This window comes from Scyliorhinus canicula, chromosome 18 (assembly GCF_902713615.1).
Source record: "Scyliorhinus canicula chromosome 18, sScyCan1.1, whole genome shotgun sequence".
In the NCBI taxonomy this organism is placed as follows: Eukaryota; Metazoa; Chordata; class Chondrichthyes; order Carcharhiniformes; family Scyliorhinidae; genus Scyliorhinus; species Scyliorhinus canicula.
Genome location: NC_052163.1, coordinates 113,975,313 through 113,992,761, shown reverse-complemented (window position 1 = coordinate 113,992,761; position 17,449 = coordinate 113,975,313). Strand labels below are relative to the sequence as shown.

The 17,449-nt window shown below is 52.5% G+C and overlaps 1 protein-coding gene across 2 annotated transcripts in view; it reads left to right on the top strand.

The window, feature by feature from the left end:
• LOC119953767 (cell wall protein DAN4-like) overlaps window positions 1–13,892 on the top strand; it is a 40,919-nt gene extending 27,027 nt beyond the window's left edge. Inside the window, exon 5 of one of the 2 annotated variants that reach the window (XM_038778379.1) lies at window positions 13,593–13,892. In XM_038778379.1, the coding sequence (XP_038634307.1) occupies window positions 13,593–13,601 (9 nt within the window). In that variant the 3' untranslated portion in view covers window positions 13,602–13,892. Of the gene's footprint in view, window positions 1–13,587 lie in introns of both variants that reach the window. The other variant, XM_038778378.1, reaches the window with a different exon arrangement.
• The last annotated feature ends 3,557 nt before the right edge of the window (window positions 13,893–17,449 follow it).

Here is a 17,449-nt window from a genome sequence, read left to right as displayed (position 1 = left end):
GCGCTGCGCCAGTCGGGGGCCGTTGGCAGCGCCCCCCCCCGGAGATTCTCCAGCCCGCGATGGGCCGAGTGGCCACCCATTTTTCGGCTGGTCCCGCCGGCGTATTGTTATGACAGGCATTTAACGGCAGGACCTGGCTCCGTAGGCGGCCTCTGGGGTCCTCGGGGGGGATCTGGCCCGGGGGGAGTGCCCCCATGGTGGCCGGGCCCGCAATCGGGGCCCACCGATCCACGGGCGGGCCTGTGCCGTGGGGGCACTCTATTCCTCTACGCCGGCCAGTGTAACGGTCCGCGATGGCTGGCACGGAGATGAACCCCACCCCCTGCGCATGCGCTGGGATGACGCCAGCACACGCTGGCACTCCCGCGATTGTGCCAACTCGTGCCGGCCGGCGGAGGCCCTTCGGCGCCGTTTGGCATGGCGCAAACCACTCCGGCGCCGGCCTAGCCCTTGAAGGTGCGGAGGATTCGGCACCTTCGGTGCGGCCCGACGCCTGAGTGGTTCACGCCACTCCTGCGTGCTGGAGTTGCCCATCCCGCCGGTTTCCGAAAAACCCCGCCCCAGGCGTTCCTAAACTGGCAGCTCCACCAAAACTCAAGCGCGAGGAAATAACTCGAGGCCGGGCGGCAACTAAGAACCTGCGACCTACAGAACAGATAATGGATGGAGAGAGCGCCGGGGACTCAGCAACTCGCTGACAGCCACAATCTGTGCGTCTTCTTCAGCACGATCAACGACATCAACGGTGCGAGTACACAGGGTCCTACCCCACTGAGAGCCAAACAGAGGCGCTCATCAAAGACAGGCTGTCAATGCCCGCTGGCGAGAGCACTTCGAGGGCCTCCTCCTCCACGACGCAGCCCTCAATGCAAGTGCCCTCGACGTCATCCAGCAACACACTACCCACCACCATCTCTGCATAACGTCAGCCCGCAGTGACGTCAAAAAGCCAGCCGAATGACATGAATGCACAACTTCGTTACCCTTGACTGGAAGGAAGAGAGGCATGTCGGGGGGTCTCAGAGACGCTGTAACTGTGACCGTCTTCAAGAAAGCAGACAGGTCCGTTCGATTGCAGAAATTACAGAACGAGTCTCCTCCTGTCCGCAACGGGAAGGGTCATCGCGAGAATCCTCTTCAACGTCTCCGCCCTTTGATCTCATAAAAGCCTTTTTAATCTTTGTATATTTTCCTTTTCACCTCTCTTTCCACTCTGTGTTTATCTGTCTTGTGTGTGTATGTGTGTAAGGGGTGGGGTGAGTTAAAGGGTTAGGAACTAGATAATAATTAACCCGTTGTATTTGCTGCCTATTTACCCATAGTTATTGTTATATTGTGGGTGGCACGGTAGCACAGTGGTTAGCACTGTTGCATCACATCACCAGGGTCCCGGGTTTGATTCCCCGCTGGGTCACTGTGTGGAGTCTGCACGTTCTCCCCGTATCTGCGTGGGTTTCCTCCGGGTGCTCCGGTTTCCTCCCACAAGTCCCGAAAGACATGCTGTTAGGTGAATTGGACATTCTGAATTTTCCCTCTGTGTACCCGAAAAGGCGCCGGAATGTGGCGACTAGGGGATTTTCACAGTAACTTCATTACAGTGTTAATGTGAGCCTGCTTGTGACAATAGAGATTATTATTATTATAAATAAGGTTTCTTCATGTCGCTGTTGCTTCTTTCAGGAATGGTCTCCAACTCTTATTTCTCCTGTTCTTATATCACTGTAAAGTGACCTCTGATGTATAATTGGCTGAGACTAGGATCCGATTGACCTGTAGTGCCAAACACACCTTGCCCTTTAAGAATATTTTTTAGTCAGAACATCACCTTACTAGAGCCAATGAGCCCAATCAGCATTTCATCTGGAATTGGCAAAGTGTTCCTTTCTCACAAGGTGTTGTTTACAAAATGTAGATTTTATTTTAAAATTTAGAGTACCCAATTATTTTTTTTTTTCTCAATTAAGGGGCAATTTAGCGTGGCCAATCCACCTAACCTGCACATCTTTGGGTTGTGGGGGTGAAACCCACGCAGACACGGGGAGAATGTGCAAACTCCACACGGACAGTGACCCAGAGCCGGGATTCGAAGCCAGGTCCTCAGCGCCGCAGTCCCAGTGCTAACCACTGCACCACATGCTGGCCACAGAATCTGTGGGCGAGATTCTCCCCAAATGCGGAGAACCGTAAAGGCTGCCGTGGGACAGGCCGTGACCCACGGCAGCCTTCACGCCCACTTCAGGGGCCGATTCTCCCCCCCGGGCGGGGCTAGGAGCATGGCCGCACGTCAAGCGTCACGCCGGCCGACATTATCGGCCGTGCATGCGCAGGTTGGACAACGCCGACCCGCGCATGCGCAGTTGCCGTCTTTTCCCTCAGTCGCCCCGCAAGACGTGGCGGCTTGATCTTGCGGGGCGGCAGAGGGAAAAGAGTGCGTCCGTTCGCACGGCCCCCTTGGCACGGCTGTGATACTGCCAAACGGGCATCTGGCACCCATTTCATGACGGCAGCGAGCAGGTTTGTTTGCTGTTGTGTTGAAACGGGCGTGAAGGCCTGGCCGCTCGGCCCATCGGCCTCGTAGAATTGCCGCTCACCGTAAAAAATGGTGAGCGGCGATTCGTGCCGTGGGTCGGGCGTGTGGGGGGGGGGGGGGGGGAGAATAGCAGGAGGGCGTGAAAAATGCCGGGAGACCCTCCCGCTATTCTCCCACCCGGCATGGGGGGCAGAGAATCGCACCCTATATCTTGTTGCTTGGATGGCTCAATGGTTTGACCTTGCTGCCCAGTTACAGGCTGTATCATGTCGCATGATGATGTGCATGGAGACCCTCCACTGATTGTCCAGAGTCACAAATAATGACCATGGATCTTAACTGTGCCAACGTGACCCCCCCCCCCCCCCCCTCCCCCCCCCACCCCCCTCAGTTTGGGACAGGGTGAAGGAAGATGTTTGTCTTTCTGTGTATTGCTGCAAAGATCCTGCACTTTCTATAATGGGAACCCGCATTGTGTTATCGTCATAAACAGTGTGAGATAACCTCCCCTTGCATTACAGGAGGGCCATTCATCTTGGGCAGGGTGGGTGGGGGGGGGGGAATGTTAATAGCAGAATTAGGGGCCATAAATATAAAACCCAAAACAGACCATTTGGCCCAATTGGTCCATGCTGCCCCACACTTGTCTCCTCCAACCCCTCTTCATCTCGCCCCATCAGCACATCATTCGATTCCTCCCTCCTGCATGTTTATCTCGCTTCCCTTTGACAGCAAGTTGTGGGAGCGAGTCCCACATTCTCGCCACTCTCCGGGCAACGTGGCTTTCCCAAATTCCTCAATGAGGTTATTTATGGAGCAGAGGGCCACACAGCGCGTTTCTGTGCTGTACGGGCTTCAGGCGGCGGATGTGAGCAGAGGGCACGCGTTGGGAGACGCTCTGACCCGACCCGACTTGCAAAGCGCATAAGTAGCGCTAGCTGCAAAAAAAAAATTAAACAGAAGATTGGGGAAACGCACAGTACCTTAATATGCCCTAAAGCAAGAGGAACATGAAAGGGGGCGCCAAATGTGCTCCTCAGACCTAGAGACTTTGTTGGAGTTGGCAGGGGACAAAATGGTGGCAGCGTGCTCCTCCTCTCAGGCGACCTCGTGGCCATCAGGTGAGGACATCAGCCGCATTGTGGCGGCTGAATTGAAAAATCACCGTCGGCAACCTGGCCAGAGAAATAAAAAGGTCAGCGGACGAATCCCTAACACTAATCTCGGGCAAGTTGGAGAGGATGGATAAGAAAAATGGAAGCCTGAGGTGGCACGGTCCAGAATATGGAGGTGACCCTCAACGACCACAGTGAGCGAATCACAGCACTGGAACAAAACCTGGTCGTCGGCCCTGGACGTGAATAGGTTTCTAAAGAATAAAGTAAATGACCTTGAGAACGGGTCTCGAAGGCAAAACATCCGCCTCGTGGGTCTGCCAGAGGGAACGGAGGGCAACAACCCCACAGAATTTATAGTCGACATGCTCTTTGAAATGGTGGGCGGGAAGATGCTTAAATCCACCCCCGGAAGAGCTTGGGCCCATCGCCTGCCAAGACCTGGTGCAGAGGAACCCCCTCCAGCCATGGTCTGCTTCACCGGCAGCGCACCCACGCCCGCGGGTTTCCAGACGGTGTGGGGGTGGCCACAATGTGAAACCCCATTGACCGCCGGCCGGAATGGAGCACCCCGCTGGCGGTGGGGGCGCGCTGTACCGGAAAACAGGTCTAACGGGATGGAGAATCCCAACCCCGATCTTGCAATGGGCCAGGGAACACCACAACATTAAATGGGGGGGGGGAGCGTGGGAGGTGGGGGGGGGGGGGTCACTCAATCTGGCTTTACCAGGACCTTTACCAGGACCCCGGGCGGAGAATCCATGTTTACGACCGAATCGGGGGCGTTGCCTATTTTTGGATCCTCCGCCCCCCCCCCCCCCCCCCCCCCCTCCAAAACAGCATCATCGGGGAGTACACTGCATGTCGCGCCTTTTAGTCCGATGTCACTTCGTCCAATGACACTTCGTCCACGTCTTTTGGTCCAACGTCTTTTTGTCCGCCCGTCTTTTGGTCCAACGTCACTTCGTCCAATTATCCAATTACAAATTAACTCCGTATAAAACCATTTAATTGATAAAATGCAAGTACAATACTTGTACAATACTTTGGGGCCTCACGGTAGCATGGTGGTTAGCATCAATGCTTCACAGCTCCAGGGTCCCAGGTTCGATTCCTGGCTGGGTCACTGTCTGTGTGGAGTCTGCACGTCCTCCCCGTGTGTGCGTGGGTTTCCTCCGGGTGCTCCGGTTTCCTCCCACAGTCCAAAGATGTGCGGGTTAGGTGGATTGGCCATGCTAAAATTGCCCGTAGTGTAAGGTTAATGGGGGGATTGTTGGGTTACGGGTATACGGGTTACGTGGGTTTAAGTGGGGTGATCATTGCTTGGCACAACATCGAGGGCCGAAGGGCCTGTTCTGTGCTGTACTGTTCTAATTCGAATTCTAATTCTAATACAGCAAGTGAATTTAATTGCTAAAATGCAAGTAATTGATAAAATGCAAGTAAAATGCAAGTTGAAAAATGCAGTTAAAAAGTTAAAAAATCTAAAAATGCAGTTAAAAAATCTAAAAGTTTACTAATTACTTAAAATTCCCGAAATTACTTAAAATTGATGTAAATTGTAAATTCCCGAAATTCCCTAAAAGTTAGATTTCCAGAACTGTACCCGAGAGAGAATAATGGGGAGAGGACAAGATGATTTGATATTCTACAATTCCGACAGACACAGATATAAGTGGGAGTCTAATTGGATTTAGACAATGAGTGGAGTTCTGAAAGAAGCAGGTTTAAACTCGATTTTCGTCGAGTGATTAAAACCTCTGGTTGGCAGTGGGTTCTGACATTACAGGTCTGAAATGATCAAATATTCCATCAGATACAATGGCTCTCATCACGCTGGAGCATACATGGGTGAATATCCTGCAGCTTATCTTAATAATGTCTGGAGATCAAGCAGCACAAATGCAGAACTCAACCTCAAGAGGCGAAATAGGTGGAGAGGATCCTTCAGCAGTAACATTGAAAAACTAAATTAAACTATTTGTAATTGGATAATTGGACAAAAAGACGTTGGACCAAAAGACGTGGACGAAGTGTCGTTGGACGAAATGACGTCGGACGAAAAGACATAGCACCGTACACTGCACGCCGTTGGGACGGCCTCAGGACCTTACCTGAAGGCCCTCCCCTGATGGTCCGCCCCCCGATGGACCGAGTTCCCGACAGCGCGGGGGATGTGTGCTCTCAGTTTTCGGGTACCCGGCGTGGCGGCTGCGTTTAGCGCCGCCACAATCGGGGGGGGGGGGGGGGGGGGGGGAGCCATGCTGCTGGCCGGTGGTTGGGGGGGGCTTTGGTGAGGGCTAGGTGGACTGGTGGGGGGTAACCCGGGGGTGGGATGGGGGTGTCCAGGGGGGGGGCACTATCTGGCAGACCGGGTCCGCGCGCGACTGGCGCCATGTTGTACGGCGCAATCACTGCAGGTCGGCGGCAGGCACATGCGCGGCCACAGACTGGGCAATTCTCCAGGAGTTTACAACGGGAAGGCCATGCGTTTTACATGGTGTTTACATGGCGAAAGTGTGTGCGTGTCAGAGTGTATGAGTGTGTATTTGTGTGAGAGTGTGTGTGTGAGAGAGTGTGTGTGAGAGTGTGTGTGTGTCAGAATGTGTGTGTGTGTGTGTGTGTTAGAGTGTGTGTGAGAGGGTCTGTGTGTGTGTGTGTGCGTGATAAAGTACACATATGAGCGTATGAGAGAGTGTGTGAAAGAAAGTGTGAGAGATTGTGTGTGTGTGTGAGCCTCTGTGTATGTATGTGTGAATGTGTGTGTGTGGGAGGGTGTGAGTGTGTGCACGTGTGAGAGTAGGCATGAAAGTAAGTGTGAGGGAGTGTTTGTGTGTGTGAATGTGTGTGTTTGTGAGAGGGTGTGCATGAGGGAGGGTGTGTGTGTGTGAGTCTATGTGTGTGTGTGTGTGTGTGTGTCAATATGTGTCTTTGAGAGGGTGTACGTGAGTGTGTGTGAATCTCTATGTGTGTGAATGTGTGTGTGAGGGTGTGAGTGTGTGTGTAAGTAAGTGTGGGAGTCTGTGTGTGTCAGTGTGTGTGTGCCAGAGTATGGGAGTGTGTGTGAGTATGTGTGTCAGAGTGTGTGTGTGTGTGTCAGAGTGTGTGTGTGTGTGTGTGTGTGTTTGAGAGTGTGCGTGTGAGTGTGTGTGAGTGTGTGAGAGCGTGTGCGAAAGAATGTGTGAGAGAGTGTGTGTGAGCGTAAAGCAATTGATGGTCTGGCTATAATCGACGACTATGTGGAATTTTCCCCTGGACTTGACGACCACCACCTGAGCTCTCCAGGGACTGTTACTGGCCGCTATGATCCCCTCACTGAGCAACCTTTGGACCTCCGTTCTGATAAATACCCTATCCTGCAGGCTGTACCGCCTGCTGCGGGTGGCTACCGGTTTGCAATCTGGAGTGAGATTGGCGAAGAGAGGAGGGGGGGAGATGCGCAGCGTGGGGAGGCTGCAGATAGTGAGTGGGGGCAGGGGCCTGCCGAAGCTGAGGGTGAGCCTCTTGAGATTACATTGGAAATCCAGGCCTAAGAGGAGTGGCACGAAGAGGTCGGGCAAGACATACAGTTTAAATTTGGAATAGCTAGCGCCTCGAATCGTTAGCGTTGCTGTAGTGCGGCCTTGGATTTGGATGGAATGGGAGCCCGAAGCGAGGGCGATAGTTTGGTTGACAGGGACGGAACAGCGTCTTACCAGCTCCTGGTGTATAAAGCTCTCTGTGCTCCCGGAGTTGAAGAGGCACGACGTGTTGTACCCGTTGATCTGGACCTCCGTCATCGAATTGCTCAGATGCTTGGGGCGAGATTGGTCGAGGGTGACCGTGTTGAGTTGCGGCCCGCTTGGTGGGTGCCCGGGGGAGTCGAATTCTTCCGATCGGGCGTCCTGTCGAGTAGATGCCGCTGCGTTCTGGCGAGCTTGATGCAGGAACACTGCGCTGAGTTGCGGGCCATGTGGTGACTGCCCGGGGAGGTCGTACTCCTCCGATGAGCTGTTTGAGTCTGGGGATGCAGCTAGGGCCCGTGGATCGCACGTTGAGGGTGGTGATGAAGGTGGCGTCCAAGATGGCGGCCCCCATGGATCGCACGTGGTGGGAGGGGGCGGAGCCTGAGCGTAGGCCGCAGCGCTTTGGGCCCCAGGCCTGCTGGTGCTGGGGGCGATGTTTTTGGACTGTTGGGGTGTTGAGGGCTGGGGCCCTTCTGCCGAGGCACACTTTAGCATAGTGGCCTTTCTTCCCGCAGCTGCTGCAGGCCGCGGATCGGGCTGAGCAGTGCTGCCGCGGGTGCTGGCTTTGTCCACAGAAGTGGCAGGCTGGAGCAGTTGAATAACTGGTTTGGGGAGCTGAATAGTGGCAGGCTGGAGCAGTTGAATAACTGGTTTGGTGAGCTGAGTAGCTGGCTGGGAGAGCTGAGTAATTAGCTGGAGCAGCTGGATAGTTTGAGTAGTTGACTGGAACAGTAGGGCCGGCTGTGGCAGCGCGATAGCTGGGGGGCCTTGCGGCACAGGCTTGGGGGGTCCTCAGGTCGGGGGCCCATGCGGGGTTAGCGGGGTCCGCGGGAAACGAGTTGAGGCTGCGGAAGGAAACTTCCATCGTGATAGCAGCCTCTACGGTAGTCTTTAAGCCCTGGGCCCCATTTTCTAATAGTCTCTGGCGTATATAGCTAGATCGAAGGCCCGCTACAAAAACATCCCGCACAGCAAGTTCCCTATGTTCGGCCGCGGTTACGGCCTGGTAATTGCAGTCATTTGAGAGATTGTTCAACTCGCGTGCAAATTCAGCTAAAGTTTCAGTAGACCGTTGTCGGCGAGTCGTGAACACATGGCGGGCAAAGACCTCGTTCATGGGCCTAATATACATTTTGTCCAAAATCGTCAGCGCAGCGGTGTAGGAACCGGCTGGATTTAATTGTGCAGAAATTCTGTGGCTTACCCTCGCGTGCAGTAGGCTGAGCTTTTGTTCCTCCGTAGTTTCAGCGGTGCTGATTTCGGCCAGGTAGGCCTTAAAACATTTCAGCCAGTGGCAGAAGGTTTCTTTTGCCTCTGCATCCTGCGGATCGAGTTCTAGACGTCCTGGTTTTAGAGCGGATTCCATGCTTTACTTCGGCAGCTTCTTAAGTGTATTAAATTGATGGAACCATCAATTCAGCGAACACGTGTAGTTGGATCTGAACAGAGGCTTTAATACACTTACAATAGAGCCAGCCTATTCGTCGTTGAACTTCAGGTGAAATGGCAGGCTGGCTCTAAGGCACTGATCTTTATACATTGGTCCCAGGGGGAGGAGTCCTGGACGGAGCCAAGAGAGGAGCCCAGTACAAACTCTCGCGTACTCCCAGAGCGACTCCCCCTGGCGGTCGGATAATGCAACTGCACTTACAATAGGTAGATAACGAACATATATACATGGAATGATATTGGCAACTATATATAGTGTGAATCACATTCACCACATGTGTGTCTATGTATGTGTACGTCTGTGAATGTGGGTATGAGAGAGTGTGTGTGTGTGTCTCTATGTGTGTGAATGTGGGTGTGAGAGGGTGTGTGTCTCTATGTGTGTGAATGTGGGTGTGAGATTGTGTGTGTGTCTCTATGTGTGTGAATGTGGGTGTGAGAGAGTTTGTGTCTGTGTGTGAATCTATGTATGTGTATGTGTGTGAATGTGGGTGTGAGAGAGTGTGTGTGTGTGTCTCTATGTGTGTGAATGTGGGTGTGAGGGTGTGTGTGTCTGTGAGTCTATGTGTGTGAATGTGTGTGAATGTGGGTGTGAGAGAGTGTGTGTGTGTCTCTATGTGTGTGAATGTGGGTGTGAGAGTGTGTGAGTGAGTTTCTATGTGTGTGAATGTGGGTGTGAGAGTGTGTGAGTGAGTTTCTATGTGTGTGAATGTGGGTGTGAGAGTGTGTTTGCGTGTGTGTGTGAATGTGTGTGTGAGAGGGTGTGAGAGTGTGTGTGAGTGAGTGTGAGTGTGTGTGTGAATGTGGGTGTGAGAGTGTGTTTGCGTGTGTGTGAATGTGGGTGTGAGAGGGTGTGAGAGAGTGTGTGTGTGAGTGTGGGTGTGAGAGGGTGTGTGTGAATGTGTGTGTGAGAGGGTGGGTGTGGGTGTGAGAGGGTGTGTGTGAGTGTGTGTGTGAGAGGGTGGGCGTGGGTGTGAGAGGGTGTGTGTGAGTGTGTGTGTGAGAGAGTGTGTGTGTGAGTGTGGGTGTGAGAGGGTGTGTGTGAGAGGGTGTGTGAGTGTGTGAGTGTGAGAGGGTGTGAGAGAGTGTGAGTGTGGGTGTGAGTGTGAGTGTGGGTGTGAGAGGGTGTGTGTGAGTGTGTGTGTGAGAGAATGTGAGAGAGTGTGTGTGTGAGTGTGGGTGTGAGAGGGTGTGTGTGAGTGTGTGTGTGAGAGTGTGTGTGAGTGAGTGTGAATGTGTGTGTGTGAATGTGGGTGTGAGAGGGTGTGAGAGAGTGTGTGTGTGAGTGTGGGTGTGAGAGGGTGTGTGTGAATGTGTGTGTGAGAGGGTGGGTGTGGGTGTGAGAGGGTGTGTGTGAGTGTGTGTGAGAGGGTGGGCGTGGGTATGAGAGGGTGTGTGTGTGAGAGAGTGTGTGTGTGTGAGTGTGGGTGTGAGAGGGTGTGTGTGAGAGGGTGTGTGAGTGTGTGAGTGTGGGTGTGAGAGGGTGTGAGAGAGTGTGAGTGTGGGTGTGAGTGTGGGTGTGTGTGGGTGTGAGAGGGTGTGTGTGAGAGGGTGTGTGAGTGTGGGTGTGAGAGGGTGTGAGAGGATGTGGGTGAGAGTGTGGGTGTGAGTGTGTGAGTGTGGGTGTGAGAGGGTGTGTGTGAGTGTGTGTGTGAGAGGGTGGGTGTGGGTGTGAGAGGGTGTGTGTGAGTGTGTGTGTGAGAGGGTGTGTGAGTGTGTGAGTGTGGGTGTGAGAGGGTGTGAGAGAGTGAGTGTGGGTGTGAGTGTGGGTGTGAGTGTGGGTGTGAGAGGGTGTGTGTGAGTGTGTGTGTGAGAGAATGTGAGAGAGTGTGTGTGTGTGAGTGTGGGTGTGAGAGGGTGTGTGTGAGTGTGAGTGTGAGAAGGTGTGTGTGAGTGTGTGTGTGAGAGGGAGTGTGTGTGAGTGTGAGTGTGTGAGTGTGGGTGTGAGAGGGTGTGTGTGAGTGTGTGTGTGAGAGGGTGTGAGAGGGTGTGTGTGAGTGTGGGTGTGTGAGTGTGTGTGCGAGAGAATGTGAGAGAGTGTGTGTGTGTGTGTGGGTGTGAGAGGGTGTGTGTGAGAGGGTGTGTGTGAGTGTGTGTGTGAGAGGGTGTGTGTGAGTGTGGGTGTGAGAGGGTGTGTGTGAGTATGTGTGTGAGAGGGTGTGAGAGGGTGTGTGTGAGAGGGTGTGTGTGAGTGTGTGTGTGAGAGGGTGTGTGTGAGTGTGGGTGTGAGAGGGTGTGTGTGAGTGTGTGTGTGAGAGGGTGTGAGAGGGTGTGTGTGAGTGTGGGTGTGTGAGTGTGGGTGTGTGTGTGTGTGAGAGAATGTGAGAGAGTGTGTGTGTGTGTGTGTGTGTGTGGGTGTGAGAGGGTGTGTGTGAGAGGGTGTGTGTGAGAGTGTGGGTTGCTGTCGGAGGCACTGGAATGTCCAGCCGATGTGAACAGCCGGTAAATTCCGCCCGTAAAAGCAACAACGAGAAGGTTCACTGGATTCATTCTGAGATGAAGGGGTTGCCTTTTGAAGAAAGGTTGAACAAGTTAGGCCTGTACCCATTGGGAGTTTGGAAGAATGAGGGGTGATCTTATTGAAACATACATGATCCTGACATGACTGATATGGTGGATACTTAGGATGTTTCCTCTCTTAGGAGACAGTAAAACTAGAGGACATAGTTTAAAGTTAAGCGATCTCCCTTTTAAGGTTGAGATGTGCGGTTATGTGGATTGGCCATGCTAAAATTGCCCCTTAGCATCCAAAAAGTTAGGTGGGTTACGGGGATAGAGTGGAGGCATGGGCTTAATTAGGGTGCTCTTTCCAAGGGCCGGTGCAGACTCGATGGGCTGAATGGCCTCCTTCTTCACTGTAAATTCTATGATTCTATGAAGTCTACAGAAAACAGCCCCATTTGAGTTAAAACCTTGAGGTTGATCTTGATTCTGGGTTGCTGACACACTCTCACTGGGATTACACCACTGCTCAGTCAAGGTCTACCCACTTGGTTTTGAAGGTGATCCATGGGTCCTTATTTCCGCTTTACGGTGCCCTTTGAACTTGCAAGGTGACCAGGTTTTTAGAGCACAGAAACAGGCCATTTGGCCCAACTTCTCTATGCTGGTGTTTAACCTCAACATGAGCTTCCTCCATTGCCCCCCCCCCCCCCCCACCCCCCTCCCCAACCCCCCATTGGCATCTCCTTCTGCCCCTTTCTCCCTCTTCTCTTTATCCCGCTCCCCCAGAAATATATTAACATTGTTCACTTGACCACTCCTTGGGAGAGTCAGTTCCACATTCTCACCATTCTCTGGGTAAAGACGTTTCTCCTGAATTCCTGAATGGATTTATGGACCCATTTCTCATAAATAGCCGCCAGTCCGTCAAACTCTTTCGATCGCTTGCGAGGAACCTTTGAGATTATTTTCCCGCTCGCTGTCTCTGAGGTTTTTCTCTGAGCTCTTCCTGAAGCCGCTGGCGTGGAGGGAGGTGGGGGAGGAAATGTCTAGCTGTGGTGCCCACGGCATTTCGATTGAGGGGTAGGCCTGTTTCACCAGTCGGCCTTCATTCTTGCCTGTCAACGTTCACATTCCCCAGCTGTGTTCTGGACGGGTCCCCGCCATTGCATTGGAATATCATCATCACCCATTGGTACAATGCTGCCCTCCATCAGCCCCAGCTGGTACTGCACCCATTGGAAACCAAATCAAACACAGACAGATGGTGGGTCGATTCAAACTATTTAAAGTGTAGCCCTTCAAGGAAAATATTTCCACACTCCTATTCCAGCCCTGACCGATGTACGGCTGATATCTGCATCCCGTCCTCTTGTTTTGTCCCACACCCAAGGGAGCATCTAATTGTCAAGTCTGTGAACACCAGTACCATCCGATAATTTGTAACTGGAAAGGCCCATTTGAGTCTAGCAATATTAGTGCCAAGATTTGAATTCTGGCCTTGTACCTGGGCAAGCTCCTCTTGTACACTTCTTATAATCACATAGAAATTACAGCACAGAAAGAGGCCATTTGGCCAAACAGGCCCATGCTGGTGTTCCTTCACAAGCCTCCTCCCAACCTACATCATCTCACCCTATAAGCATAAATCTCTTTCTCCCTCATGTATTCATCCAGCTTCCCCTCAAATGGATCCATACTATTCACCTCAATCACTCTTCATGCGAGTGAGTTCCACATTCTCCCCATGCATAAAGAGGTTTCTCCTGAATTCCCGATTGGATTTATTAGTGACTTTTTATGAGCCCTGGATTTATTGCTGACTTTTTATGATTTCCTGGCTACAAGTGTACGCTTATCATCCAGTAGCAATCCTCCCATCTCTCGTTCCCTCTTTATGTGACCCTTGACCGACTGAACCATTCTCCTGACCTCCAAATGCCCCATCCCACACGTCCTCATTCCAAACCTCACCGAGTGGAATCTGAGGCCGGAATTTGAACCTGTGGCAAGGCTGGCGAGCCACTGCGATCTCCGCTCACATCAGTGGCACTCCTCCCCCCCCCCCCCCCCCCCCCCCCAACCGTCTTTGCTCCTTCTGAAAAAAACCTAAATTTTGGTTCACCCCCGCCACCCCATCCCTTATTGATCTGTTTGCTTCTCTGCATGCGTGGCACCCTGGGGACACTTACATGGGCTGCTCAAGGACAAAAGAAAGAGAAGGCCCCATGCCCACCCCCTTCTTGGCAGGGGTGAGGGGCAGGTCAGCTTTGTGTGACTTATTGGTGAATGAAGTACTTACACCCATCTCCATTTCTTCTTTCAGAACAGCTTAAGTGAAGACGCTCCATTTGCTCAGTACCCTCCCAAGTAACCCCGAACATTGGCTTGACTGCATGGGAATGTTCTGGAAAGCGATATGACGCTTGTTTGGCTGTTGGAGAACTTCCTCGCCTCGGTTTATCTCATCTCACGCACTCGTTTTCTTAATGCTCTGCCCATAATCGCACGGTTAACCCTTCAATCACGGAGATGTAATGAGCTCTAACCTTGCTGCTGTAGATAAGTCTGCTCACTTACCTTAGGATGTGGATTTATATCGGAGATGATAACAAAGAGTTTCTAATCTTATGCATGCGGCCATTGTAATTGTTTGGGTCCTGGGTTGTTGGTGACTATCCATTTTCTTCCACTTTTTTTTATCTTTATTTTTTTTATAGATTTAGAGTACTCAATTCATTTTTTCCAATTAAGGGGCAATTTAGCGTGGCCAATCCACCTACCCTGCACATTTTGGGTTGTGGGGGGCGAAACCCACGCAAACACGGGGAGAATGTGCAAACTCCACACGGACAGTGACCCAGTCCGGGATCGGACCTGGGACTTCGGCGCCGTGCAGCTGCAGGTCGAACACACTGCGCCATCGTGCTGCCCTTTTTCCACTTTTTGATGTTGCAGACGTAATTTGGATCTTGAACTTTAACAGGCTAAAGTTTGAGGCAAAATGTTTTCCCTTTAGAACACACAGTAGATTTTTTTTTTGAATGAGATTTCTATCTTGGACGCACCACACCTGTTCCAGCAACCCCCTGACCCAAGACGTCAATGTTGGGTTAGAGCTGACAGCCTGCAATAAAGGCCCCGTTTCACCCAGATCTCCAGCTCCCCTCGATCCCACAGAACGTCGCAAAATGCCTGAGGGGCCCCTGAAGCATCTCTTCGAAAGGCCGTCACCGTCGTGAAGTAGGCAAATGCTGTTGCCCACCTCCGCACAGTAAGATCCCACAAACAATGACGACCCGGATGACGGTGAGACCCCTGCCTGTACACTTTGTGATTTGCCGCTGGTATCTCATCTGCTCGACAGTGACCGTGGGCAACGGCTGGGGGGTGGGGTGGGGGAGGACAATTTCTGGCTGCTGTCCTGCAGCCATCTGTACCTGACCCAGCAACAACTTGCATTCTATAGAACCTTCAATGCAGTAAAACATCCCAAGGTGTTTCACGGGTGCCAGGAGAAGAAAATGTACATGGAACCAGACAAAGAGATATTAAGACATGTGACCAAAAGCTGGGCAAAGAGGGCAGCACGGTGGTGCAGTAGGTTAGCCCTGCTGCCTCACGGCGCCGAGGTCCCAGGTTCGATCCTGCCTCTGGGTCACTGTCCGTGTGGGGTTTGCACATTCTCCCCGTGTCTGCGTGGGTTTCTCCCCCACAACCCAAAGATGTGCAGGGTAGGTGGACTGGCTATGCTAAATTGCCCCTTAATTGGAAGAAATGAATTGGATACTCTAAATTTATTTTTTAAAAAGCTGGGCAAAGCGGTAGGTTTTCAGGGACATTGGGAATGTGGAGACAGAGGTAGAGAGCCCTGATTCCAGAGCTCAGAACCCAGGCAGCCGAAGCTACACCTGCCAATGATGGAGCGACGGAACTCAGGAATGCACACAAGATGTCAATCAGATAGCACAGGGGCAACGGGTGAATGGGACTTGGTGTGAGTTAGCATTTGGCCTGGCCACTTTTGAATGAGCTTCAGGGGGCAAGGGAGAAGGCTGCCGGGAGTGGGTTGCTTTGGTTTAGCACAATCCCCAAAACCGCATCCAGGTCCTTTAAAAGGACCCGTGAGAAAATAGGGACGCACATAGGGACTGCGGGTCAGAAGAGTTGAATTTAAACTCCGTAAGGTATGCTGGAAGGGTAGATATCCTTCATTGCCACTGCAGCCTGAGATAATTCATTTAAAAAATTTTTTTAGAGTACACAGTTATTTTCTTTCCAATTAAGGGGCAATTTAGCGCGGCCAATCCACCCATCATTGGGTTGTGGGGGTGAAACCCACGCAGACATGGGGAAAATGTGCAGACTCCACGCAGACAGTGACCCGGGGCTGGCTTTGAACCCGGGTTCCTCAGCGCCGTAGGCAGCAGTGCTAACCACCCTGCCGCCCAACCCTGAAATAATTCACAGGCGTCTAATGAGTAAGGACAAAATCCAAATGACTGATCTTAGGTCATTGACGTTGTCTGTATATGTGTTTCTAGAACCTGAGGAAGGAGCAGTGCTCTGAAAGCTAGTGATTCGAAACAAACCTGTTGAACTTTAACCTGGTGTTGTACGACTTCTTATTATATTCAATGATCCACCCCCCAATGCTTGCTGGGTAGAGAATTCTAAACACTGATCACCCTCTGAGAAGAAATTCCTCACGTCCATCTTAAATGGGAGACCCCTTATTTTGAAATGGTGCCCCTAAGTTCTAAATTTAGGAAATAGGCGATGAACGCTTCAAAATTTGCAAATCCTGCACCTTCCAAACCCATGACCACTACCATCTAGAAGGACAAGAGCAGCAGATATCTGGGAACCCCACCACCTGGAGGTTCCCCTCCAAGTCGTTCACCATCCTGACTTGGAACTATGTTGCCGTTGCTCCACTGTCACTGAGTCAGAATCCTGGAACTCCCTCCCTAACAGCACTGTGGGTGTACCTACGCCTCAAGGACTGCAGTGGTTCAAGAAGGCAGCTCACCACCACCTTCTGAAGGGCAACATCCCGTAAATGAATTTAAAAAAAGAACCAACAACCAAACTTGTGCATTACCTGATTAAAGAGGTTGTATACTTCCGTACTCCTAATCTCCAACAAAATCCTCAACATCTGTGTCAATATAGACTGCATGATATAGGAGCAGAATTTGGCCATTTGGCCTCTCAAGTGTGCTTCACCATTCAATCATGGCTATTGTGTGTGTGTAACCATCACCGTAGCCCAAACCATTAGTCATCTTTCTTGGCAATCCTGAGTGTTACACACACACTGGACGGAATTCTCCGCAAGGCCCGACGCCGTCGTGAAACCTAGAGAGGTTCACGACGGCGTCGGAAGCCTCTCCCGGTCCCCTATTCTCCCCTACCGGGGGGGGGATAGGCGGGCCTTACCGGGAAACTCAGTGGCCGGGCCTTGTCCCTGGCTTCAAGGCCCGGCGCGCCAAGAATGACGCCGCGGCGGAGCCTAATGACGTCAGCCGCGCATGCGCAGATTGGACAGCTCAAACCCGCGCATGCGCGGTTGCCGTCTTTCCCCTCAGCCGCCCCACAAGACGTGGCGGCTTGATCTTGCGGGGCGGCGGAGGGGAAAGAGTGCGTCCCCTTGAGACGCCGGCCCGACGATCGGTGGGCACCGATCGCGGGTCAGTCCCCTCCCGAGCACGGTCATGGTGCTCGATCCCCGATCCGCCCCCCCCTAGGCCCCACACTTACCTGGCGCGCCATGTTCACAACGGCAGCGACCAGGTGTGGTTGCCGCCGTCGTGAACAGGTCGGGAACAGCAGGCCGCTCGGCCCATCCGGGTCGGAGAATCGCGGGCTGCCGTGAAAAACGGCGGCCCGCGTTTCTCCGAGCGGCGTGTCGGAAAACCGGATACGCCATTTTGGGGGGGGGGGGGGTGGGAGAATAGCGGGAGGTGCGGGAGCGGACCTCCCGCTATTCTCCCACCCATCGTGGTTGCGGAGAATCACGGCCATTGTGCTTGACAAGGTGTAGGTTTTTTGTATCTGGTCAGCATGCATTTGACCTCACTCTGTCATTACCTCACATCCAGGGATCTTCCCACCTGTTGTCCCCGAGGTGGATTATCATCGCTGAGTTGAGGCTTTGAGACATGTTGGTTTTACGGCACTTTGGG